A 27711-nucleotide genomic window follows, 5' to 3' on the forward strand; every position below is an offset into this window, starting at 1 on the left:
ATATTTAAGAAGCCAGTCTGTTTGTTCAATTCTTAACAGCAATGCCAAAGCATGCAATTCTACACATTGCCTGTTTAATGGGGAAAAATGCACTCTCATTGTAAAAGAATAGAATACATGTTTTGTGAACTCATCTTTAAATTAACTTGGTATAATTAAAAAAAAAAGTGTGTCTTGACATATTTCTGAACAGAAGAATATACCTGTACAGTTTCCCCCAGTCCGATCTAGTTCATAGCCATCATCACAGATACAATGAAACATTCCTGGTAGATTATTACAGGTACCAAATACACATATGTTCTGGAAGGAGCATTCATCGATATCTGAAGGAATATATTAAGAAGAGAAAGTTACATATCTTTGTACATTAATATTGTACTACTAAAAGGATATGAAGACACATGTAACTTCAAAAATTTAAAACAGCAACACTGAGTGACCACTTTTGGCTTCATGTAGAACACTATAGCTAGGGGTTTGTGCAGCATTCTCCAGTAAGCTGCTTTTTACTTATTTCTGTTTTACCTTGTGTGAAGTAAAAATAGCAAAACTGACTTCTCAGGACTCAAAATGAAAATTCAGTCAAAAAACCCCAGTAAGTTCCTTTCAAAATACACTTCATTAAACAGAATGAAGTGTCACACCGAACAGAGGTGTCAGTCATCTCCTAGCTCATAGCCTTCCACATTTCTTACTAATGGCAAGCAAGATTTTTGAAATACCATTGTCAGGGAAAAAGGTATACTAAGAAGAAAGAGAGGCAGTAGGTGTCGACACTTATTTGTATCTCCTTGGAGAAAGGATAGAGAGAAAAGGAATATAGGAAGTAAGAATTAACTATGATTTTCTCAAGCCTATGTTAAACGTTATATAGTAACTACATAACGGTGAGCCCAAATGCTTGTAAAGGACCGCCTGCGCGCTTATGTAAAGTGAATATGAAATAGCCGAATATGAAAGTTGCAGACAGAAAATTAGATGACTTTGTGAACTACGGTGCTAGAAAAGGAGTTAAATATTAACAGCACACAGTGCAAAGTAATGATTCTAGACATAAACTACAAAGGATATCTGAGTTGAAGGTAAGTGAGGTAAGAGGGAAAAACCCCTCCATGTACTGTCTAATAGCAAGACTTCTAAGTTGCCAAAATGAAGCAGCTGTGCAAAAGGCTAATGCAACTCTAGGATGTACTAGTGAGCTATTTTTAGCAGAGACAGCGAAGCATTAATACTGTTTATGATGCACAGCTAAATCTTCATGTAAAATTCTGCATACAGTGCTCTGTTCAAGATGAACTAAAATTGGATGGGATGTAAAAAAGTGTATTAAAGTGGTTATGGTAATGAAATAATCTGTTTTGGACTTGGCTTCTCTGCCTTAGCCAAAACTTGAGAAGTGATATAATGCTTCTTTATGGGAACATATGAAAAGGGGTAACTTTTGAGGGGGAGAGAGAAATAAATTTTTAAGGGAAAATGAAATTTAAGATAAAGGTCTAATATCCAAGAGTTCTGAGTAAATTTAAACTGGAAATCAAAGGAAGGTTTCTAAGTACCTTGGAGTACAGCCACAAAATGACCTCCAAACCAGATCATAAATATAACCTCGTGTTCAGATGAAGCCTTATAAAGTTATGGAAAAGACTGTATCATTGAGAAGCTAATGTACTGACATCTCAAGGGATTTATGAAGAAATTGGATTAATTATTTGTATTACAATTATTGTACTAAATCCAGGCTTTGGATTTTCTCCCTGGATTGCAGAAATCAGCCAAGGAGTCACTTTACCATAGGAGAAATTAATGTATCAACTTAAAAAAAGAAGGTAACTTTTTTTAAGTATTCAGCACTTCAATCCTTAGTTCTCCAACACCATACTTAATTTATGGAATGCTTTCAGATCCTCTGTTGGAATTGCAGTAATATACCAATTTACCAAGTATTATTCCAAAGTTCTTTGATTTATTTTTCAGAACATCAGTGTGGACCAATTGAAAAGTAAAATGTTGGTGACCTGCTGTCCCAAGAAGTAGAATCATATTGTTTTTCAAAATATTGCTTGGCTAAAACCTATTTGGGTTTTTTTATTAGTACATTGGCATGACTATAGTATGACTAACTAATTGAGCTGCACTAAGAAATTCAGTAAGGTTGATTGACAATACTTGTTCTTGATATACTTGATATAACCAAAAGAGTTGCATGGCTAATCTTTCAGAAACAGCTGCAACTTTTCTACAGCTTGAATTGTGATTCATATATGTACACCTGAATGTTCGAATGTGCTGTTACAGACTGAATTTTAGAGACTACATTTTGGAATCTGTTTTTAATGTCTCATCAGGGATTTTCATTTCCTAAGATGTTATAAGGCTTCCACCATTAAATATAAAATAAGAAGTTCTGGAGCACCAGCTAAAGACTTTACAGTTCTCTTTTATTAAACAAACAAACAAAAGACATAAGAACACAACAGGGAATAGATGCTTAATTGGACTGGCAAGATAATTCTTCAGATGATCTGGTACAATATTGTGAGTGAAAAGGTGATGATAAAAAATTTCCAGTATGCATTTTTTAGGAGTGTTACAAACTTTGTCAAATATAGCAATGAAATACTTCAATTTTCTTGAAAACATTCATTTTAAAATGAAGTCACCTAATGCACTTTGTGTCTTCTATATAAACACACTAAATAAAACAGTGATGCACATAGGGGTTCCCACATACTATTCACTAGAGACAAAGAGAAGACCAATAATTAAAAAAAAAATATTACTGAGCCAAATCTCTGCTCTGGGATTTTTGGACCAGGGCCAGCAAAACTTCATAAAAAGACGAATGCTACTTTCAATGTCATTCACATAGCAAAATACTACTTGCTTGAAGAAATTATTCACATGTGAAGCAGGCGTTGAATATTCTGATTCCAGGCTGAGGTCCTTCCAGCACTTCTTGCTGTTTGATTTATAGCAGCCAATCCAAATTCAGAAAATGAACTTGAAGTATCAGTGGCTTACCTTGGCATGACTTGCTATCCAAGGCAGGAGTGAATCCCATCTCACACTCACAACGGTAGGCACCAGGGACATTCAAACACTGTCCATTTTCACACAGATTAACATTTTCTGCACACTCATCAACATCTGTGGGAGACAGAAAATTTCTTTGAAACTGCATGTTTCACTAGGAAAATACAAATAATATTGTCCTGACATTCAGAATAACAGTTTGTTGAGTACTGATGGTATAAAAAGTGAAGTAAATTGCTGAAGGTGAAGTAAATTGAAAGAATGCAGAAAAGGAAACATAATGTAATTTCCAAAATTATTCCTTTTACCTTGCCGTGATTCCCTACGCATTGTTTTTTATTAACTCTTCTTTTTTTTTTTTTTTTTTAAATAATCCAATGTTTTCAGTTTCAGTATTATTAGCTTTGACATATATGTTGAATACTGTGCTTACAAAGTCAAAACTTTGTCTCCTGGTATATACTGCTATGCTACTTTGACATAAAACACATTCAAAATGCAACTTTTCTTAAGTGAATCTTAAGTGAATTTCATCTGCATTTTAGAAAACATTCTTTGAGGATTATGAACATTGTAACTACCATTTGCACACTATTCATTCTATATGAATATGCACTATATTCATTCAGAAGCAGCTGCTTCTGAAATATATTGCACTAGAAGAATAGTGGCAATTCTTCTAGTATGCTCCCAAAGTTATATATATTTTTTACAAGGTATAAAAGAGTGAAAAAGGCAGGCATTCACTACTGCAGTCATCATATGGGCTCATAATTTTGTCAGATATGCTCATGATTGTAAAAAAAAATTCTATATATTTTCATTTTATTAGTCAGTCCCTAGTACCCCATCTTATTTTTCAAAAATAGAAGATCTGAAACATAGTGTGTTGATAACAGGGATGCAAGTTCTTGTTCATTAATGACAAAACCTGCAAGACAAACAAATAACATTTGAAGATCCCCATTCTGAAATAAAAAAACTTACAGTACTAGTCAAAAGGCTGTCTTGTTAAGTTGTAGATTAATTTTGATTTAAATGTAGCCAGTTAGCTAATAATTAATTCATTCATATTAGTTCCTAGGTATTTTACCATCATTAGGATGCAATCCTTCAAACCTTCAAACCTGCTGACCACATACAGGACGTGTTAGAAGTCAAGAGCAGAGATATTGTACCATCTCCACTCTGTAAGTGATAAAAACACAGTAACTCATTACTTGGCCATTAATGTTTAATACAAAATCTTTATACTTTATATAATACTTTACATGTCAGTTGATTTTGAATCATTTGCTGTGTGCTAATTTAATAGTGAGTATTTAACAACAAATTTAAATGCAGAGATCATGGACGATATTTTTCAATGGTAATTTGTTTTTTTTTTTAAAAAAAAGTCTTATGTTAATGATTAAAGTTCAACCAACACAGCGAGGGGAAAACAGATAATGCCTTCCCTGCAGGAGACAGACCTGGCCCACAAGACAGGAACGATAACAGAATGCTGGTGTTTTGTGCTCTTGACTAGACAGCCTGGTTCTGCAAGCAGCACACGCACATTCAAAAAATTGGCATGAAGGGGACGAGGACAAGGAAAAAAGCAGCAGAAAAGGACTTCATCCAACAAATAGGCCCAGTGGCTCCAGTTTGGCACACACCCCAAAAGAACAACCAGTTGCCTCTGCACTCATTTCTTCAGCAGGTGGAAAGACTCCTGATCTTCAAAGACACGTCTACATCTATGATCTTGCACTTTCAGCTTAGGACTAATTTGCAAAGCTTCCATACAACAGAAACAACCAGTGACAAGTCAGCTTTCACAGAAACTTCTTACCAGAACAGGTAAATCCATCCCCAGTGAATCCCTCCGCGCAGGCACAGCGGTATGACCCTGGGGTGTTCACACACTGAGCGTTCATGCTGCACTGGTGGGTCCCATTGGAGCATTCATCAAGATCTGCACATCAGGGGCATAAGAGTGCCAGCATTAAGAGCAGTTAGTATACTCAGCTTGCAATTAACTGTCAAGCTAACAAGCACAACTGCAAAGATGATTCGTGTCTCCATAAATATTCAAAGTTCACATTAGAAGACACAGGGCTAACCTATAGTGATTCAATTTTAATAATTCTTCCTTTTAAATTAAAATGCATGGGATTGGGCAAAATGTTTCCAAGCAACAGATAGAATTCAGCTGACCTGCAACTTGAATTGTGATATCCTGTTAACTCACATTCAAAATGAGTTAAAAAAACAATGAAACCAAAGTAATACAGTGAGGTGAAAATCTGCCATATATTGGAGACTCTTCTTAATTAACAAGAATGTGACAACATTGTATCCCCATGAAAGTTAATGCAAGCTTCCTTATTTACCTGGATGCCAACTTAGATGGCAGGAAAAAAAAAAAAAAAAAAAGAAGAGAAAAGAAAAAGAGAAGTTCCTTCCCCTCAAGGGCATGTTTGATGGGAATGTTCGTACGGGTCCATGACATAGGACTCACACTAGCTGACTAGTTCACTAGCTGACAGAACCTTCTCACCTACCTGCAGAGTGCTCTCCTATACCCAGGAGCTATTCAAACTATGAGGATGCTGCCAGAATTTTTTTCAAAAGTTTTGTCTTTCAGATGGGACTTTGTACTTAGTAGAATCTCACATATTTTTAATTAAATGAGAGTAATAAAGACTAGGGGGCCTTCCTCTTTTTGTCAGATATGGCTTAAAATCTGATCTGCAGTAAACCCTTGCAATATGGTACTTTTTCTTTCACATATTACACCAATAAAGCCTAATTTTTAAACAAGGCTCCTCTTCTATAGAACCCAAAATTTTCTGAAGAGAAGGTAAATATTACTATCTTTTACACACCAAACTAAAAAACAAAGGCAAGGGGACACAATGCTACTAGCAGTCCAGTAAAAGTAGAATCAAGTTTCCCACACCTCAAGTCCTATCTGCTTTATATTACAGCATATAAACTAGATACACTACAGGACATTAAAAAAAAATGGTACTAAGTAACAGAAATAATAATCTTACTGGCAGGAAATAAAAATTCAATTTTATTTTTGACTTATTTTTATTTTGCACATTCTAGCAGTTTTATGTAAACTTTGTGAAATACAGTTAATACAGGAAAATATTACACAGAAAAGCTACTGAGATAAAACCAGTTTTTTTCTCAGAAAACCAAACCCCTGAAACATATAAATCTTGCATGCCCATCAATCCACAGAGTGCAGCAAATTGAAGAGCAATACTTGGTTTCTAAATGAGTAATCAAACAGTCACATTACATGCTTTCATTAAAAAAAAAAAAAAGGCAAAAAAAAAAACCCAAAGAAAAAAGAGAAAATATTTATTTTCTGTATACTTACCAATACATTTAATGCCATTTCCAACCCATCCTTCTCTGCAGCTACATTTAAAACTTCCTGGTACATTGACACATGAGGCATGCATGTCACAGTTGTGAGCACCAATTTCACACTCATCCACATCTACAAGCACAAAACCCCAACCTATTAGTATTTACAGCAGAAGCAATGGAATATTACAAATTATTTTCCTTTTACATATTGCTTATTTCCACTGTGCAGGCTTGCAGTCCTTTAAAAAATAAATGTTCACAACTACAGAATAATTCAAGCAAGTTACTTTGTATTATACATTAATAAAAATAGTAACAATTGTGTTTTCATTTTGTTCTTTGTTTGCAAACATGGCAAAATCGATTTTCTTTCCTACAACTGCTTTTTAGTTTGAAATTAAAGCCATTTATTTTTACATGTATAAAAATGGGATGAGATCTTTGGGTACATAGGCATGTTTTAGCTATAAAGATGATTAGTCCAAGATTTTAGTAATTCTAGAACAAATTCCTAAAGGCCAAATTCTAGGAGAAATTCTCTCAACTTCTGCAAAAGAATAATTTTGGATGAATTAAGCTTCCTGAACGCAGTGGACCCACCTTGCAGAAGACAAGGTACTGCTTTACTATCACAAGAACTCGTAAAGTTTGAAACTGACTGACTATAACTCTTTAAAATTCTTTAGCATGGGTTAAAAGGTGACATATACTTTCCTCTTTACATCATCACATTCTTTCATTCTTTCCTTTTACTTTCTTTTTTTTCTTTTGTCATGCTCTTAGATGATGGGGGCATTTCCTGCAGCTTTAGTTGACAGATTAGTGCATACTTTAAATATGTATGACAAATGGGTACCGATTAATACAGACGCAGCTGTGCCCTCCCAAGCTATGTTAGTAATACAGATATTCCCCCCATCTATACTGATAAAAGCCTTGCCTTTAAAATTACAGTTATGTAAGGTGCCTCTCATATCACATTGATACTGGTCGAGGAATGTACCTTTTCAAACTCTGGATACATGCTGACAAACATAAAATACTTACTCTTATATTCTCACCTGTGTGTGAACACATGCATTCATTTTACCTGAAAGCCAACCAAGCTATATGCACACCATGACATATACGCTGGAAATTTGCTTTACCTGTGCATCCAGTGGTTCCTTTCTTGACTGAATATCCTAACTGACAGTGACAAATGAAGGAACCTTTAGTGTTTTCACACTCCCCAAACATACAGATGTTGGAATTCAAATCACATTCATTCACATCTGTAGATTGCAGATAAATTCATTATTAGTTGAGCAATACTGTCATTTAACAGCATACTTTGTCTTTTTGGAATATTTTAATTCAGGGGAAAATATCAGCAGCATGGTCCATCAGTAAAACGTGGCATTTATTAATCTTCATCATAATGTATTTCAGCTATTCCATTCTGTATTCTTTTAAATCCCTAAAACCAGGTAAGGATGAATGTGTAGTCCAAGCACCACAGCATTTTTTAATTTGTTTAGAATGCTGATTATTGGAATCTGAAGTCACCTACTTACAAGAATCATTTTAAAGCACTTTAAAAAACATGTTCTTGATCATAATATAGCTATAATTTTCTTCCAAAGAAGAATTTATACAGTAAATTGATTGCTTTTCCAGTACTGATATTTAATTTAAATTTTTAAATTTAATTTAAATTTAATTTAAATAAAAATAAATATTTAAAATTTAATAATGATCTGTACAAGTATGTCAATACCTCTGAGTAGCATTTTTCAAAATTATAAAAAATAATAAATTCAATCAGTTTTTTAAATAGAATTCAACTTAGGAAAGACAATCAATCCTACGAAACACATTCTTTCATTCTTTTACTTTTGAAAGAACAAAACTTGTATAAGGACAAACTAAAATTGGGGACCTTTCAAGCAGGTAACTGAGGAGTTTCTGAGTTTCTGTTCTCAATCATAATGCTGGGGGGTCATATGGCCCAACAACTTTTCAAATACCTTGTCAATATTCCCATTTGTCCCTTGAAATTATATTACCTAACAGTACTACACTATCACTTTAAAGAAAGTCACTGTACTGTGGACAAAAAAGCATTTCTGTTATTTGTAGCTGTCCTTTTGAGTGAAGTAAGATGTCATGTAATGCAGCCAAAGCAGAGGCCTGCATCACATATATATTAAAAGTGTATTAATTGGGATGTAATTAATATTAGCTTGCCTTAAACCCCAATATAAGCATGCTGAAACAGTGTAACTAGCAATAGCATGTAAGTTTTATTTAATACTGTGATGGCATAGACAGACACAGTTTTGCATAAAGATGTGATCAAGGAGACTGCCAAAAGAACAAAGAAAGATGGGTGTATCTGCATGCAGGACACATCAAAGTCATAGAAGTTGCCAGACACAGGACAATATAAGTGCAAGTGACTGCAGGTAGAGAAGAAAACCTTACAGGCAGACCAGGAGAATGGCAAGACAAGAAAACAAGATAAGCCCTACAAGCAGCAAAAGGGACCCTTGATTTTGTGAGGAAGGCAATAGCAAAAAAATACAAGCATGAAAGACTGAAGAAGAAAAAAGACAGACCCACTTCAGTTCCAGCTTTTCTTGTGGGCAAGTGCCCAAGTAATCAAGTACCACCTTGACCTTTGTGACTAAGCAACACCAAAGGCCGGAAGCCAGTCAATGCATACAACCCGTAACAGCTCTATGGTATTGTATACTTGCATATAATCCAGAATGCAATTGTTAAAAAATGACAGGTTTGTATATGCAGTGATAACGATCAATATTGCATAAGAACTGATTAGCAAATGTGTTATTATTAAATGAGTTTAGTAAAATTTAGGTTTTCATTTTAATGCAGGGCTGATTCTGTCAGTCTTCTAAATACTCTCATTACAGCAACCTTTATTTATCTGGTATGTTCAGTTGTCACACTATGAGGCAAAGGAAAGCTGCCATGCTTTAAGACTCCTCAGTTGCAGGAGCTGCAGACTTAACTTTCTAGGTTCTGCTTGCTGAGAAACACCTGGAACATAAGAATTGACCTGCTTCTCCCAAAATCTCACTGGAAAAGCCTGAACTATGATCCACGTCAAACAGTGAACTCTTAACACTACAAGCAAACTTCAAATTCCTTCGCTCAGCAGCTCATGGCTATGAGTAGCTCTGGCACAGCCTTCCATGTAGGTTTTGGAGAATGCCTATGGATCACTGGCAGCTTTTTAGTATAGACCTTCATCTATCACTCTGTTATGCCATTAGAAAATGGGTAGCTAGGAAGTAATATTTATTAATGATCTCAAGTGTGTATGTGTGTGTGGTGGGGTGAATTCCTTGCTGACAAGAAACAAAATGAAAGAAGCTGAAAGAATCTTCAAGACATTTCAAGAGAGGAAGAAAAACCAAAATGCCTACCACAGCTGAGACTAAGTAGGAATGAAAGAAGAGGTCAATAACCATTGTCCTAATGGTGTTGCTGAAAGCCAATTTGGGACAGGGCAGAGAGCAGAGACATTAAGAGGAAGCCTTCAAGAAGAAATGCTTCCAAAAGTTAGAGCTATCTCTGGCACAAACAAAGGCACAAAGCCGCCATAAAGTTAACATTCAAGAAGTCAGGCTGCAGGTGGAGCTGGGAAAGACACTTGCAGAAAGAACAAGTGATAAGCCACAACCAGAAAAGTTTTCCCACAATCATATAAAAGTCACAAGACGAAACTGGACATCAGGACTGTAGATGTGCTCTTGTGCCAGATTCTTTCCCCAGACACCTCAACAATGTGACTTCTCAGCACTTGCTGCCTTGATGCAGACTGAAGTCTCAAGCAAGAGGTAAGTTTGCTACTGATGTTGCCTTGTTTTTCCCAATTTCATTGAGCGTTGCATACATGATAAAAATTTTTCATTAGTAAGAAAACGTCTGTTAAAGAATAATGTACTCGAACTGTGTTTTAAACTCTTATACTGCATGCTAAATCTTGAATATAGGCTTTCAACTATAATACAAGCCTTTAACATTATTCCAGAATTTACCTCATCTGAAAGCTACACAGCTGATAGTTAAAGATCTGGTTATAAAACATAATCTTATTATGAGTTAAACATATGTCAACTTTTTGACTTTATTCAAATAGCTCCAATTTTACACCAGTTAAACAGCAAGATAATCTAATTTAACACACCGTCAAACAAATACAACATATTGAAAATACTTCTGCTGAAAAAAAACCACCCCGGGTACTTTTTTGAAAGTAGTGTTAGCTCCTGTAAGGAACTGCAGTTAACCCAGAGGCTTCTGGAAAAAGTGGATAATGCTGTTAGTAAGGAAAGCAATTGCATACATGGTAGAAATTCACACTTTCTCACTGTATGTTTCTAACCTTAATATCAGATACTGTTTCCCTAGAGAAGAACATTCAAGAGCAGTTGTGTATAAAGAACAGAAGTATTCTGATTTTACAGCTACTAATGTGGCTAGTAAGAAAAAAAATTTGAAAAGATCAGTTCTAAGCTTTCAAGTTGGTTGTGCAAACATGGAGTATGTGAAAACAAGAATCTGGAATAACATCAAAGTGATGGTGAAAAGAAAATCTTCAATTCAACTCTAACTATGGAATAAAGGAGACAAAACCAGCTCAGGACAGCTTTGCTCAGGATTACTTACAACTAGTTCCTTGTCTATGTGAGTGTGCACACATATAAATTGAAGGTTTGTTTTACAGATGCCCACAAAATATAAAAAGATGAAGATAAACCCCACCTTAAACTATGAAATGTATGTAACTTTATATTAAATGTAAAAGATAAGAACTTCATATAAACACCAAGATAGATAAAACAGATTAGGTTAGTTTGAGGAGATACTTTCATTTTAATTTCCTTTATAAATCACTTATGATAACGTCGTGTAGTTGAGGAAATAAACAAAAACATTTATAAGAAACAGAAGAAAATTCTGGGTCACTCAAATTCTCTCTTCTCTATAGAGGTGCTTGAGAGGAATCATATTACAATTAAATCACTCTTATTTTTGGAAGTATGTGATTTGATTCATCTTTATGGAGTTTTCAAATTTTTTTCTACCTTTCCTGACATGTACAGTGATAAACAAGAAAGATCTACAGATTACTTTTTTTAGTAATTTATTTTCAATACCCACTTTCAAGGATTCAGCAGAACATCCTAAAACATCAGCTGCAGAATTTTTAGACTTATATTGAATTTGGTGCATACAGTTACCTACCAATACAAGTTTTCATGTCCATAGAAGCCATAAATCCATCGTAACAGAGACAGCGATATTCCCCTGGAATATTAGTACATTGCCCACCATCACAGATATCTTGATTGTTTTCACATTCATCAATATCTGGGGGGGGGGGGAAAGAGGCAGATAATAATTCTATCACTCAGGTATGGATTGGCTAAAAGAACACCATGTTCATATTGTCTGAAAGGTACAATGCAGGAACTTTTAAGATACTAAAACCAACCTGCACATGTCCTGACATCTGGCATTAGAGCATAGCCGTCACTGCAGCTGCATTCATAGCTGCCTTCTGAGTTAGTGCAGTGGGTGTCACAGCCTCCATTCATTATGATACATTCATCAATATCTGAAGAAGCAAAATTATTAGTACTAAGTTTACTTTTATAAGGAAAAGTCATCTTCTCTTGCCGTTTTACTTAGGAGATGAAACATATTATAATTGATATGATTCTGTATTTTTATTCTCACTCTACTGTCTCTCATTTATATTTTGTTCAACTTTTTTCTCTTTCAACTGCATTTGCATTTGTGGGAGCAAGTGGCTACTTTTAATTGTTGCTTTTGTTCACATGTATTACTAGAGATGTAAAGCAAAATGCAAAACACAATATGTGGAAAGGAAATAAAGAAAAGCCCTCAGAAACTTAGGTTTCATTAAAACTTGAAACGTAGCAGAAATCAATATTTTTGCACAAAATAAACAAACCCAAGAAATAAAGCAAGTCTCAATCCTCTGTTCTCCTTACCAATGTGATGAGAACTACATAATTCAGTATTACTATAGTGAAGGGTTTAAAACATGTATACAATAAGGAGAAAAAGTGAAAAGAGAAATTATGAATACATGGGACTGTTTTCGCTTGATCAAGATATCAAGCAATATTTTCTGGTTGTTAGCTCAAACCTCTGATTTTAAAGTAGCAATAAGAATAGTTTTTATCAAAGTATTCCACAGAGTTCGGTACAGCATCTATATTTTTAATTCTTCTTTATATTTCTAAGGTAAAAGAAGGGTCCATGATAGTTCATGACATGCCTAATAGCAGATGAGAAGATGGCCCTGCTCAGTTTCAGATTAAATAAAAAGAGAGATAAAACAATATATGCTGAAGCACAAATACATAGGTGAAGGTAACTTGCCTATGCAGCCTTGTCTGTCAGGTGTGGCCTGGTACCCAGAGTTACAGGAACACTGGTATGTTCCAATCATGTTCACACACTTGCCATGTCTGCAGAGATTGTCACTTAACGAGCACTCATTTACATCTGGGAAAGAATCATTAATACTTGTTATTCAGAATAGCAGACTCTTAACTGATGAAACGCCAGGGAAAGAGGGTGAAGGCAATATTTTAAACTGGTGGCGTCCAAGCTCTTTTGGTTTATGTCTTATTCCTAGCACATTCCGGTTCAGGGTATGGAGACCTGAACAGTATGTTTAAGCCACTGTCCAAAGGTTTATCTTCTTTGTTTCTGGTCTGTGAACGTTAACTGCACAGTCTGCTGGTTTAAACTAACTTGTGAAGCAACTATGCAGCAAACACAGAAATCAAAGAGATAATATACATTATGGGTTTTGCATTTTTTTCACCATTTTGGCAAATTATGTGCAAAAAGAAGAGCTGCATTTCAGTAAGGGACAATACTTTCTTGTGACTATAGGAATGAAGTTCACTTTGTGCTTCCATGTATTTTAACTTTAAAGTTGCCACCATGAGTGGTACAGTCCTTTGAGTTGCTAAATAAACCATAAAAGACCTGGTAAAATACTCATCTTTGAAGTCAACAGTGTAAAGGGCACTAGAGATTTTACGAGAATATGTTACAAGGTTTTAATTTGAAGATACTCATATAAAGGAGGAGTATGAACTTGTAGAAGATATTCTTAAGACCCCGCCCTTGCCAGAGATAAGAATTTTTTGTAGCACAGATGACCACTGTTCTTAGAAAGCTGAAGACTACTATTCTGAGTTGAAACTCACCTATGCATTCCTCACGTGATGGTGACAGGTCATGTCCCAAAGGACAATCACACTGAAAACTCCCCACGGTGTTCACACATGTGCCACCTCTACACAGCAGAGGGTTGCGCTCACATTCATCAATATCTGTGAAGAAACCATAATAAATAAACATAAAATCATTACTAAGGAGCAACAAAGAAAAAAGCAATTCTGAGTATCTGTAAGTGACAAAATCTGGAGGACAGGAGTAAAAGGCTTGTTTCATCGAAGCATTGCTGCTCCCTTCCGCATACTATACATTATTAACTCTAAAAATGGGTATTTTTCCCCTTAAGAAAACCAGAAATTCATCATTCAAAATTAAGTATTCTAGCAGACACAGCACACAAAAGACAGCAACTGCTTGGATGGTTGCCATTCAGAACAATGCATTAATGTGATAACATTTTCAGAAAAGTGCTTCTTAATGCAACCAGACACGCATTTATGTATGCATTGGCATTGAAATTGTTGTCTGTGGATGCCATTAACACGGATGTGTGTGTAAACTTTTAACTAAATAGCTATTCGGTTTGATGGCTCCTGTGTGTGTTGTGTGGCTGAGAAATATGCTTGCTACAGCTTGCAACGGCAAACAGTATTTGACTCACGGACTTGATAAAACCAGCTAATACTGTAGATGTGTATGAAAAGAAATATGGCCAAAAGATATTCAGGACTGCAGGATGTACTCACACTTTTGGACTCCAAGGAGCCATTATGGCTACCTATCCTTGGAACTACAGACTTCTCTTCAGCTAGGCAGACTCCTTTTATCTTTCAGTAGCCTGAGAATTTAGCCAAGATACCATGCAGTTGTGAAAGTTTTTCAAATGAGGGGAGAAATTGCCTGATAGACTCCAACATCTCTTTTTGCTTGGACAGTCACTGAAGTTTCAAAATGAACATTATGCCCTTCCTTTCTTAGTTCCTGCAAAGGCCCTCAGGAAGTCATTTCTCTTCTTAGCTCCACACTCTCTGCTTATTTATGTGACATTTTGCTTCCCTGGCTCTGGCTTATGGGTAAGTATCTCCACCATATAGTACTGATTCTCTGCATTTGTACTCTGTCTCTCATGGAGTCTATTCAGCTTCTACAATTTGGCTTATTATGTTCACCTGTGATTTAGAAGATATTTTTGCTGACTTTGGGAGTCTAAAATCATCACAACCTGCAGGAAATTGAGTAAAGATGACAGGAGTCTTGCAAGGCCTCCTGGCACACAGAGGCATAGCACCACTTATTTGAGTTCAATTACAAGCACAAAAGCTCCTGACAAAACTCAAACACAAAAAGGAAGTATAAAATAGGCAAAAGCAGGGACAGGTGATGCAGGAGAAATACAGAGGCACTGGCTGCAGGGAGGGGGTTACAAAAGCCAAAGCCACCTGGAGTTGATCCTGGAAAGGGATGTGAAGGGTATAACAGCAGCAGAAAAAAAAGAAAGGGGTGGGTGGGTGGGAATGGGGGAAAGGAATTGCTGACAAAGGCCATGAAAAAGACCCATGAGTGCTGAGAGGAAGCTGGCCAATGTAGTTTCAAAGCCATTCCTAACCAACTTTGAAAGATCATGGAAATCAGGGAAGGACCTACGGGGTGGGAGGATAGGAAATGTCAAACCAATCTTCAAGAAGGGCAAGAAGAAGGACCCATTCAGCCTCATCAAGACGAAAATCTCTGACTTTTAATTTTCATTATATATTTCATGAAGTATTCCACAATACTAACTCAAGATTTTTTAAGGCGGCTAGTAACTTTTGATGTCTCCATATCTATTCTTAGCCAGATTAAAGAGATGTGATTTTTCAGGAAATGGTCTCAGAACTTCTTGAATCCTAGAAAAATCACAGAAAAGTGAATCATACTACTTTTGAAACTCCAGCCTTCCATTCCTAACTTTACCAAATGTTTGGATACCTCATTACCCATTTTTAAACTACATGAATTAATAGTTGCTGCCATTGGAAAATATCTATACAGAAATGTGTAAATAATTAGGAAAATGAACAAGTAAAGCTATATGCATAGTTCAGTTACCTGTCCTATAAATTGTATATCTGTCTCATTTGTGCAAGAAGTCACCATAACTACACATATTAAGTCTTCAGTGGAGCAGAGCTAGTATAGTAGAGCATATAGTCAGGCTTTATACAGTAAATGGACAGACTCCAGGTCATCCTGGCAACACTTACCCATACAGTTCTTCATCATCATAAATCCACTTTCGTAACCATCAAAGCACTCACACTCAAAGCTTCCAGGAGTGTTGATGCAAGTACCACTTCCACATAAGTCTGGGGAGATCCGGCACTCATCAATGTCTATTTTATAGTAACGGAGAGGTAGAAAAATCAAATAGAGTTTAAGATTATCTGGCTTTTCACTGAAGTGAACACTTGGTCACTATAAATTTACAGAAAAAATATATAGAATACACATCAACAGAGAAAAAAGAAATTAATATTTAAAGGAATATCTGATTAGGTGAAACAGTGTGTGAAAGATTTATGATGCAATGCCTTCAGAGCTCTCAACTATAAACTATGTAACAAGTAGGCTTCCACTAAGTGTAATTTAAAGTTAGATTTCTAAGGAAATTACTAACTGTAACAAATTCTGAGTTGTTATTATTACAGAGGTACCAACTGACTCTGTGACTACAGGGCCATTAATATTAAATTGCTTAGTATGAAGACATTTACCCAGTAAAGCATTATAAGCTTACATGTACCCCTTCAATTAAGAATTAAAGTAGCTCCTTTGAAAGCTAGTTTTACAGTTCACTGGTTATCTTATTAGTTAAGTTTGAATGAAACTTACTTTGAAATCTATAGCAGGTTTGTAGAAGGTAAAAGAAGAAGGAAGAGCTCTTTGTAAGACACGCTCGTAGTAAGGCAGGAAACTAAAGAGGAATTTGTGATATGAATATGATCCAGTGAAACAGGTCAGTGTTGAAGGAGAAGGCTGGAAAGAAGAACTGGATAGCCTATTATTTACTAACTCCTTACATCTTTCCAGACCTCTCTCTTCATTACTCTACTTCCCATCCAGTGGTTTTTGGGGTGAACTAGGGTTCAGTGTTTCATGTTCTCCATTATATCATCTACTTTCTTCATTCACTACTGTATCGTTAATTTTTACATATTAAAAAATCATGAAGTCTTTACAGGCAATAAAAGTAACAGAATATTTGAACCAATGAAGACATTTGTCCAGGATAGGGCATAGGATTGATTCTGTCATCCAAGAAGTCAAAGGAGCAAGGAATCAGAGAAAAGCATCAACACGTTTGCAGTAAGTTGGTGAGATGAGCCGTAGACTCATTTGTGTAAGTGGTTGAGGAAACTTGGTAAATACAGGCTTAACTATAGAAACCACTAAAGATTTAAAACAGTTCTTTTTTCACCACATGCAAGAGGCTCTTCTGCCTCTGTGTCAGCCCCTATGGCCAGTTTTCTGCTGGGTGGTAATAGTTCCATCCTCACACGCAGTTGTGTGGAGAGTGGGCCTTGGATCTTACAGGGTAAATGGCCCCTGGCATGCTTTATAAAATATTTTGTTGCTGATTTAGAACAAAAAAAATCTTCCACTTAATAAAACTTAGTGCTCTACAGCTGCTCAGTGGAACATTTTCATCAGAACAAACTTTCAATAAAAAAATAGAACCGAAATAATCTTTTGCAGAGAGAAGTTTTCTGACCTATTCTTGTTAGTTTAGAAATAAAGTTTTTTAAATGCATTTCTCATCAATGCAATCACTATAAAAACAAGGAAATTACCAGTTAGGGCAACATTAACATCCAGACCAACTTCAGTTAACGTGCCTTACCACCCACACTTCCTATTACTCAGACTCACTCATAGACGCCTCTGTGGTATAACAAAACCTCCTTCATTTTCAGCACAAAGCCACCCACAATGCAGGCATCCAGGTTCCCATAACCAGAAAACTATCAAGTTTATCTTCTGTTTCAGTTTTTCCAGGAAGTAAATAACAAAATATTAAACGTCTAAACTAAGTGCAGGTTTCTTCTTGAGTTAACATTGCACTGATGTCAGAATTGCAGAGGTGCTTCTTTGTGTGTTTGGCTATCTAACTGAAAATTACTTTGCAGTGTAGTGTCTAAGTTCATTTGGTAATGCAATGACCAGAGAGTAAGGAATGTAAAATAAGCTAATCTGTTTGTTAAAACATTGAACTTGTCTTCAATTGATGTTTCAGGTTGTATTGGTAGAACATAATCTGAACATCTTTAACACCAATTTAAAAAAATCCTAATGTACATGTGCAAGAAGAGTGTTACATTTATTAAATAATAACTTTTCAAAAGAGAAGAAGAAGCCATTCTGTCCAAAGATTAAGCTCAGAAACTAGAGGAAATGAATGACAGTAAGTTTCCAGATCACCAAGGTAAGCAACAAGTGCAAGTTACTTTAAAATGCCTCAGGGACGTGGTAGAGTCCCCATAACTGGACGATTTCAAGATGGACAGGGTGCCAGACAATCTTATCAAGGCTTCCTTTCCCACAAAAGGTTAGAGCAGATGACCTTTTGAGCTCCCTTTCCACCTGGACTATTCCATGATTCTAGGAAAAATTGGTGAAAAAGCAAGACTTACCTGTACAGTTTCTTTCCTCCATATCTAAAGTAAACCCATTGTTACACCTACATTTGAAACTTCCAACTGTGTTTCTGCATTTACCATTCATGCACATACCAGGGAACACTTTACATTCATTGATATCTATGAAATAAAAACAAAAGAGCATTCATAAGCGTAAGTATGTAATTAACATGAATTTCCTGTTCCTCCTTACCGGTTGTAATTGGGCATAAAAGGCAGGGTTTGGGTTGCAGGGGACTGGAGAGATGGCTTCCTGCACAGGTTAGGAGAATGGAAAAATGAAATCGAGGAGGCAAGCAGGAGGGGACGTTGTTGGAGACGTGACTAGAGATGCACTCTTGGAAGTCAGAGCTCCATGTTCAAGAAGGAACCCTTGAGGGCCAGCCACCCCTGGAAGATCTATGTCAGGGCAGGGACACCCCTGAGGGCCTGCAGCCTGTGGAAGACCCACTCCAGGACAGGGACATGGCTGAGGGACTGTGGACCCAAGCAGGGGCAGGAACATCCTGAGGGATAGCAGCCCATGGAGGATGCATGCTGGGGCTGAGACACTCCTGCTGGTGTAGACAGATCCCTAAGGGACCATGACCTGGGGGTAATCCATGCTGGGGCACGGTCACCATCCAGGGACTACAGTACGAGTGACCTGCACTGGGGCTGGGGCACCTTGATGGAACGTGGGCTGTGGACAACCCATGCTGGAGCAGGAACATCTCTGAAGGAATCTGTCCCATGGAGAAGCCCATGCCAGGGCACAGGAAATTAGTAACAAGCAAGGAGCAATGAAAGACTAAGCGACAAGGGGTGACAGAGAAACCATTGCTGCCAGCTGCCTCATCCATGAACTAGGGAAGCTGGACACTAGGAAGGGTGGAGGAAAGGTGCTGTGCTGAAGCTGAGCCTGGGGCAGGGGAGAGAAGATGTCTCCCTATCTGTTGAATTGTTTATGCTTTCTTTGCTTCTCCATACCGAAACCAGTAATTATAAGTTATGTTAATCAGCAATCAACCAAATTCAGTGGAATTTCCCAAATTCAGACTCTTTAGTCCATGATGCCAATATGTGTATTGTGCTCTGTTTTGCTTTCTAACAGTATGAATATTTATGGTATTCCTGAGCCAGCCTGTAAAAGATGCAACTATTACCTGGTTGTCTGTTTGTTTGTTTGCTTGTTTTAATTGAGATTGACAGAGTGACGTCTGGAGCTCATTTTAGAAAAGGGTAATTCTCTTTTTGCTGAGTATCTAATGAAACGTTTCCTCTCTTCTAATGTGTTTTGCTAGACAGCAAGCAGCGTAACACAGGCTGTTAATCTTGCACAGGACCAATAACGGTTTTTTCATGTGTCAGTCTCTCCATATGCACCCCTACCCCTAGCATTTACCAACCTGAATGAGATTTTCTTATGCTCTATGATTTCCTGGATGAATGTCCTTATCCAAGGTTCATCTTTGATGAAACAAACTTCCATTTCCTATGTATTAGTGTGAATGGAAGAAAAGTGTGGTCCAAATACAAAAGCAGAAACAAGAAGCAAAACCTTACAAAAATCTTGGGGTGGACAAGGTTATATTATCACTAAATACCTAAGATTTTATTACTCCTAATTAAATAAATATAAATAAAATGAAACAATTGTATTATTATTATTAAATACCTATTTTTTTTGGTAAATCATCACCAAACATTGAGAGCTTTGCCTGAGAATAGTAATTCCTAAAAATCAGAACTTGTTTATGGTGAAGCAGAGGTCCAATCCATTAAAGTTTTCTCAAGCTACTCAATATATTTCAAGACAAATGCTTCAGAGTATGTAATTTAAAAATAATTAAAATAATAAAATATTTCTGGATCACCTCAGCTTCTGCACACAGAAATTTAGTTTTTCTTCTGATATACCAGTCACTTAAAATATTTTAGATCTGGTTTCTTAACATTTCCCAGCATCCTCAGTTAGTTGATGGTGGTTTGTTTTGGTTTCTTTGGGTTTTTTTTTTTCCTCTACAGGAGGTGAAGCTAGTAAAAATTGCACAAAAGGCTTTTATTTACTTCTTTATCACTGCAACTTCTCATTATCATTGCCCTCGTAATTTTAATGCAAGAGACACCCTTCCCTTTTAATCACTTATTAATTCTGCAAACAATAGAAAGAATGCATTCTTCTTCAGTCTCTCTTTCTGAGAACCCTGGTGAAATTTTAGTATATTTTACCTTTACATCTTAACTTCCTGACCTTATGGAAATTCACCTGACTCTCAGTTCACTCTTTGCAAAGCACTACCTTTAAAAAAGGTGCTCCTTTTCTGTTATTCTCACCATTTAGAGCTCCCTTTCCTTCAGTCCTGTCATAGCCATTTCTTTTTTCTCCTTACCAAATTCAGACTTTGCACATTTTCCTTCTAGGTCCCCACAACAATCTTGAGCACCATGCAAACAAATCTTCCCACCTGGAAGGTCAGCTCTTTCAGAAAAACATCTTTGTAACTTCTCTCATCTCAAGCATGTAACAAACACAGACACAAATCCTGGCATTGTTTTAGAACGTTCACCCAGATGCACCTATAATTAACTTTGAAATCCAAGAATGAGCCCTTACCTTTATAAAATGGCCTGCCAGTTAGAATATCTCCCCTGTTGGAAAACCCAGGACCTCTGGGGCACAGAGCCTCATATTCCTTTGTGCCAGGCTTGGGACACTCCTCGCAGTCGGAGCCCCAGGCAGCACCCACAGCACAGCAGCAGGCATCCATACGGAACTTGCCAGGCACAGACTGAACGCACTCATCTTCATCCCATTTCAGGTAGCATTGCTCCATGCGAATATCTGCTCATTTTACAAAAACAAATAGGCATTTTACCCTCTGCTAAAGTTTTCTGTTTTTCAGAAGCACCTATTTCTAAGGCACGAGTATGGGTGACGCTCAGTTTCTGGAAGACTGATTTCTCCTCAAGACTCTACACTTGTGCACAATGCTTAACCATTTGAAGTTGCTAATATTGCATTATACTTAAGTTTCTGGATCTCTGTTGTACCACATAAAAGCAGAAGCATTTATTTTGTTGTCTTCCAATATCAAAATACATGACAACTCTGACATAACGCTGCTTTTTAGGTTTCTATGTGTATTTGATAGGACAGACACATGCATTTCCTTACTGCATCCACTATTCTCATTTACAAATTGACCTGCACTCATGGCAAAAAAAAAAAAAAAAATCCCACCTATGTTTATATTATTAAATTAATTTAATAATACAAGGAATACAGAAAAAAATTCTTGCTAGCCAACATTAGGCTTACTTTAATACCAGTTAGCAGGAGAAAACAATATGGTTACCACAAAAAATAATTATTATACTCAAGGGTCCCATTTGCAAAAAAACAGGTCATCCAAAATATAGATCAACCAAGTATGCAGGCAAAATCTGTACTTGTGTAGCCAACTGGCAGAAGTACCACACACTGGTCTGTACATGGAAGAAATCAGCTTTGCTTTATCTCACATACAGTAAAAAATACCAACAAAAAAACATTTGAAAGCATCAGTATATTTGACACTTTTCACGTATTTGCATTTCACTAATGAAAAAGTTTAAATTTTTTATTAAAAAAATAGTATTAATTAAAACACAAAATTGTATGAAAATTAGGATTTTAAGCCTCTTCATGCTAATTTCTACAACATAGGAGCATTTCTATTCCCAAATTCCAAAAATCTGGCAAATAATACCAATAATAGCAAATGGACAGTAAAAACTATGGCAGTATGAGATAAGATGTCCATGATACTCCACAGAAAAATTTATTCGTAGCTTAATGTTCTCCAGGAAAATAGAGTTATTTTCATTGTGTAAGGAAGGTCACAAGGACACATCATGTTTCACATGATATACTGGACTGGAAGTTAGGCTTTAACAAACTTAACAGAACTCTTAAATGCTTAGCACAAAAAGCTTTGGAGAAGATGCAAAATCTAAAAATAACCCAGATGAGTTGATGAACTGTTTTCCATACAAGCCCTCCAAAGTTGTGCAGACTTATAAATTTCCCTATGCACATCTGAAGTTAAACAGTTTAGAAGCAAGTATAAGAAATGGAAATTGCTCAAAGAATACTCATGGTTTCCTGTAAACTATTCCACATCAAGATAATATTTATTTTCATTTCCAGAAGTTCAGCAAACATACTGCTAAAAAGTATTTGTGTGCACTAAAATAACTGTAGTGGCTTTCAGAAATACATTTAATGTATTTCAGAAATACATTACATAGTGCAAAGTGCTTGTATAGCATAGGAGAAGACAAGTATCTTGTAATAGAAAAGGTCGTTTTCTCATTAAAATAAGAAAAGGCAACATGGTTTTGAGAGTAAAGGAATCCTGTGTCTTGCTTGAAAATGGCTTTTTTGTTCCAACTTTTCATTATATCTATCAACCACATTTAAATTCACACCTGTCCACATCAAATTTGTCATTGAGAAGTAATACAGGGTTGATGGCTACAGATGCCAGTGAGTGGTGACAGACTTACTGTTTGTGGGGGTTGGGGGATGGCGGAATACCAAGTAAAACGTAACATGCAAAACTGCGTAAGATACACATAATCATAATGGATATGTGTGTCCCAGCAGACTTAGTTGTGAATCGTTCCTTTTTTTTCTGAGACTTTGATACTGATTATATACATGTGCTTAATTTCAAAATTCTGCTTATTTTAAAAAATATTTCTAGAATTACACTCATCTAAAAACCCCATAGCCTGGTAACTGTTTGTAACAGCTATTGGTAAGGCATAATGCAATTAAATCAAAAGTGTTTGCTTAAATTTCAATCTGCTTGAGGAAAGCAAATACTGTTGAAATAAAAAAAAAATAAAGGTTTAGAGTGCAAAAATCTGAAGCAAGGGCTGACAATATTTTCCTTCTGCTGCAGTGTTTTCTTAAAAGAAATCAATGCTGTCAGTAATTGTATTTTTACAGTCCTTAGAACTCATAAGAAAAATTAATATGGATTCCAGAAACTATTCTAAACACCCAGTATCCTGACTTCATCTATTTTTCATCTCTGACCATTGATTTCTAAAGATGGATATTAGTCCTCCTACAGGATACTTCTGTTTTCTTGCACTTACACTGGGGCTCAGTATGTTTTCTATCTGAAGTCTTTCCTAGAGAAATAAATGTCTTTTCATGGACATCATGTTTTGTCAGCAGAAGATACCAACCCGTACAACAAAGATGAGGTCTTATTTTTATCTACACTTGTTTTGATCACTCTCAGGGCGACTAATTTGCACCAGCATATTCATGCTACAAGGTAGCATCTGAGTTTCAAGAAATGCCCAGACAGCAATACAGAAGAGCACTGCACACACTCCATTACAAGCTGCTGGCTGACCAGCTGACTGCTCAACACCTAGCTCCCAGTGAGCCAGACATCTGTGCTCATGAACGGGAGCCAGAGCAAGGGCAGCACTCCAGCAAAGCCTATTGATTGCACTATGGGCAAAGCAAGTCTTAGCACAAGCATTCACATTGCCCCAAGGAATCAACAGCTCTTCCCTGAACTGGCATAGGTGCTTGTTATCTAAGCAGGCATAAACTAAAACATATGCTTAACAAACTGAATTCAGAAACAAACGAAATGTACTTTCACATGCCTTTGCGAATAATTTTGGACAAGTGTTGACAGAGCCAAAAAGCTGGAATAGTTGAGGGCACTCTTACTTACCTAAACACACTCGCCCTGTTCCATCCAGTGTCAGTCCTTCAGGGCACTCGCAGTGGAATGAGCCTCTGCTGTTAACACACCGCCCGTTGGGACAAACCCCCGGGAAAACATCACATTCATTTACATCTGTTGGGGAAATGGAGAGTTGACTGACATACTAACTGTAAGGAGACAGCTACAGCTTTACTGAGAATTTAAGCTACATGAAAGAGAGAGGCTTTCATCCATACTGCATTAGGGTGTGAACACTGTTCTGAAAAAGCATGTGGCCAATCTCAAGGGACTCTTGCAAGATCCTCAAGTCATAGGGCACTAAGATGCCACATTCTTGTCTCTAAGACAAGATGATGCACATGGCTGAAAGAAAGGAAAAACTAAAGGGATTAAATGTATTTTGAAGGAACAGTTCCATTCTTTCTGTATCATTTTGCAGTTCTCCAATAGCATAACAAAAAACCTTCCCAACAGTCAGCAACTGTTTTTGAAGGTGTTAATCTAAGCTCAATATTATTATCTTGATAAAACCAAAACCATAATAAATTCCCTTTAATTTCATTTTCAAAGGAAAAAAAGTGACATCTTGAGTAAGAAGAAACTTCACCTTCACAGGTAACACCCTTCACTCTTGCAAATCCTCTTGAGCAAGCTGTGTCTGGAATTAAGCCAGAAAGATACATCACTGCTTTAGAATGACAGAAATATAGGAGTAAATAGTTTAAAAAATAAATGTATCTTTGGAATTCTCTAATAATTTGACTGTGTAAGGTGGTGAGTGCTCTAGCCTCAAATCAAGAAAAGTACTGACTCATACATGTTAATTAAATGAATAGTTGAGGAAATTAAATCTTAGACAATTACTTTCTCATGTGCTTTCCTTAATAGAGACCAGAATGTTTAGCATCTAAACATATCAATCTCTGCACTCAGATGCAGCTGAAAGATAAATTTCCTGTAGAGCTGCCTGAAGATTTAAAGCTTTAGTGATGCCAGTTATCACTAGAAGTTTTTTTTTTCCACTGCAGCTTAATAAAGGATCTGAGCAATGACATTAGTTTAGGATACGCATGGAAAATGTAACATGATGCCGTGACGTGAAAGCTTGCCGAAATTTAACTAGTTAGAGAATAGCAAATTAAATAGCCAAACGGACCCAGTTTGAGCTAATTAACTCTCTAGATTTCTAGATTGAACAGGTTTTTTATTAGTTTTACCAGTCTAATGTGACCGTGCTGCTTAATGGAGTCCAAAGTAGTATCTTTGATGCTTCACTGCACAGTTAAGAGCCATTTTGGAAGATTTTTGCACTATATTTGTTAGATGGGATACATGTGCCGACAGTTATCGTTCCAATTAAAAATGAAAGGCTAAAATGTCCTGACACTGGTTCAGCTGCAACTTTATGGGGAGAACGTGGCACAGCATGTTTTCCACAAACTAGAGCACACAGTTAGTATTCCTGCTTCTAACTTCTAGACTTGTAATCTAACTTCAGCCCTGTAATCTAATAGTAGTACTATTCTGCAATCAATAACTATACACAAGCTATGAGTTCAAAAATGGCTGGAAAAAGTGTTAACAGCCTGCGACATAAAAAGCCTTCCAGACTTTTACAGGTATTTCACTTTATTATTGCAGTCCTTACTTCCCTATCTCAATGCACACTGCATGTGGAGATGAAATATGTAATTATTGAAAGATTTATATACACGTTATTTCCTGGTAGCTTCCGACATTATTAGAATGATCTCTGATGTTGGTGATTACACGTGATACTAAATAAGACAACTTCATTTCATAGTTTTCTGTGTTGTCTGCTTGTTTGTTTTCTATATAGAAAATGACGAGAATCTGTCTAGTGGTACTTCCTCTCTTCTCCCAAAAGATGCAGGATATGACAGCATACCCAATTCACATCGCTCACATGGGCTGCCCCAAGCTGCTCCTAAGGTAGCACAGCACTCAGATTTCAGTGTAGCACCATTGATGTTGACTTCACAGCGACTGTCTTGGACGTTAAGCCAGCAAGTCCCCTTCAGGCTATCTGCAGTGGAATAGAAAACAACATGAAACTGTCACAGCAAAACCAGCCAGCATGCAGTGTTCATGCCAACAAGTAGAAAGCGTGCCAAGGGAGTGCAGGCTCTCTTTTAGAAGAAAACTTTCTATCAGAGTCATTTTGTACACGTTTTAGCTCAGAAGTGGTGGAAAGGAATAGCACTGTCACTAAAAGTGAGCAACAGCACACTGCTTGCGGCATTTTATAGTCCAGGTCCGACAGCTAGCAGTGGTCCTCCAGATATTTACTTTATCTAGTGACTGATCAGTCTAAAATACACATTACAACAAAAGCAGAGGTTGTGATCTCTGGGTCATAGAATCATTTAGGTTGGAACCGACCTTTGAGATCAAGTCCAACTGTTAACCTAACACTGCCAAGTCCATCACTAAACCATGCCCCTAAGCACCCACATCTACATGTTTTTTAAATACCTCCAGGGACAGTGATTCCACCTCTTCCCTGAGCAGCCTGTTCCAATGCTTGACCACCCTTTTGGGGAAGCTGTTTTTCCTAATATTCAATCTAAACCTCCCCTGGTACAACTTGAGGCTGTTTCCTCTTGTCCTATCGCTTGTGATCTGGGAGAAGAGACCTACCACAACCTGCCTACAATCTCTCCCCCCCGAGTCTCCTCTTCTCCAGACTAAACTACCCCAGTTCCCACAGCCACTCCACCTAAGATTTGCTCTCCGGACCCTTCAACAGCGTTGCTGCCCTTCTCTGGACATGCTCCAGCATTCTATATTCCTCTTGATGTAAAGGACCCAAAACTGAACACGGGATTTGAGGTGCAGCTTCACCAGTGCTGAGTACAGGGCAACAGTCACTTCCCCAGTCCTGCTGGCCATACTGTTTCTGGTACAATCCAGGATGCTGTTGGCCTTCTTGGCCACCTGGGCACACTGCTGGCTCACGTTCAGCCGGCTGTCAGCCAGCACCCCCAGGTCCTTTCCCACCAGGCAGCTTTCCAGCCACTGTTCCCCGAGCCTGTAGCACTGCCTGGGGTTGTTGGGGACCCAGCACTTGTTAAACCTCATACCACTGGCCTCAGCCCATCAATCCAGCGTGCAGGTCACTCTGCAGAGCCTTCCTACCCTCAAGCAGATCAGCACTCCCACCCACCTTTGTGTCATCTGCAGACCTACTGAGCACGTACTCAATCCCCTTGTCCACATCGTTCATAAAGATATTAAACAGGACTGGCCCCAGTACTGAGCCCTGGGGAACACCACTTGTGACCAACTGCCAGCTGAGTGTAACCCCATTCACTATCACTCCTCAGGCTTGGTCACCCAGCCAGCTTTTAACCCAGCACAGAGTACAACCTTCCAAGCCATAAGCAGCCAGTTTCTCCAGGAGAATGCTGTGGGAGATGGTGTCAAAGGCTTTACTAAGGCCCAGGTAGCCAACATCCACAGCCTCTCCCTCATGCACTAGGTGGGTCGTCTTCTTGTAGAAGGCGATCAGGTTAATCAAGCAGGACCTGCCCTTCATAAGCCCATGTTGGCTGGGCCTGATCACCCCATTGTCCTGCACTGCCATGTGATGAGACTCAGGATGATCTGCTCCATAACCTTCCCCAGCACTGGGGTCAGACTGA

At 37.4% G+C, this 27711-nt stretch overlaps 1 protein-coding gene across 1 annotated transcript in view; it reads right to left on the minus strand.

Annotated features, from left to right (window-relative positions):
* FBN2 (fibrillin 2) overlaps positions 1-27711 on the minus strand; it is a 177992-nt gene that overhangs the window by 42301 nt on the left and 107980 nt on the right. Inside the window, exons 21-35 of the mRNA XM_040580766.1 lie at positions 25956-26093; positions 24654-24704; positions 24053-24178; positions 20920-21147; positions 18318-18443; positions 15891-16019; positions 13677-13802; positions 12835-12960; positions 11918-12040; positions 11668-11793; positions 7557-7682; positions 6416-6538; positions 4871-4993; positions 3025-3150; positions 204-326 (exon numbers count right to left, since the gene is read on the minus strand). Of these exons, the coding sequence (XP_040436700.1) occupies positions 204-326; positions 3025-3150; positions 4871-4993; positions 6416-6538; positions 7557-7682; positions 11668-11793; positions 11918-12040; positions 12835-12960; positions 13677-13802; positions 15891-16019; positions 18318-18443; positions 20920-21147; positions 24053-24178; positions 24654-24704; positions 25956-26093 (1920 nt within the window). The remainder of the gene's footprint in view (positions 1-203; positions 327-3024; positions 3151-4870; positions 4994-6415; positions 6539-7556; positions 7683-11667; positions 11794-11917; positions 12041-12834; positions 12961-13676; positions 13803-15890; positions 16020-18317; positions 18444-20919; positions 21148-24052; positions 24179-24653; positions 24705-25955; positions 26094-27711) is intronic.

Source organism: Falco naumanni, chromosome Z (genome assembly GCF_017639655.2).
Source record: "Falco naumanni isolate bFalNau1 chromosome Z, bFalNau1.pat, whole genome shotgun sequence".
In the NCBI taxonomy this organism is placed as follows: domain Eukaryota; kingdom Metazoa; phylum Chordata; class Aves; order Falconiformes; family Falconidae; genus Falco; species Falco naumanni.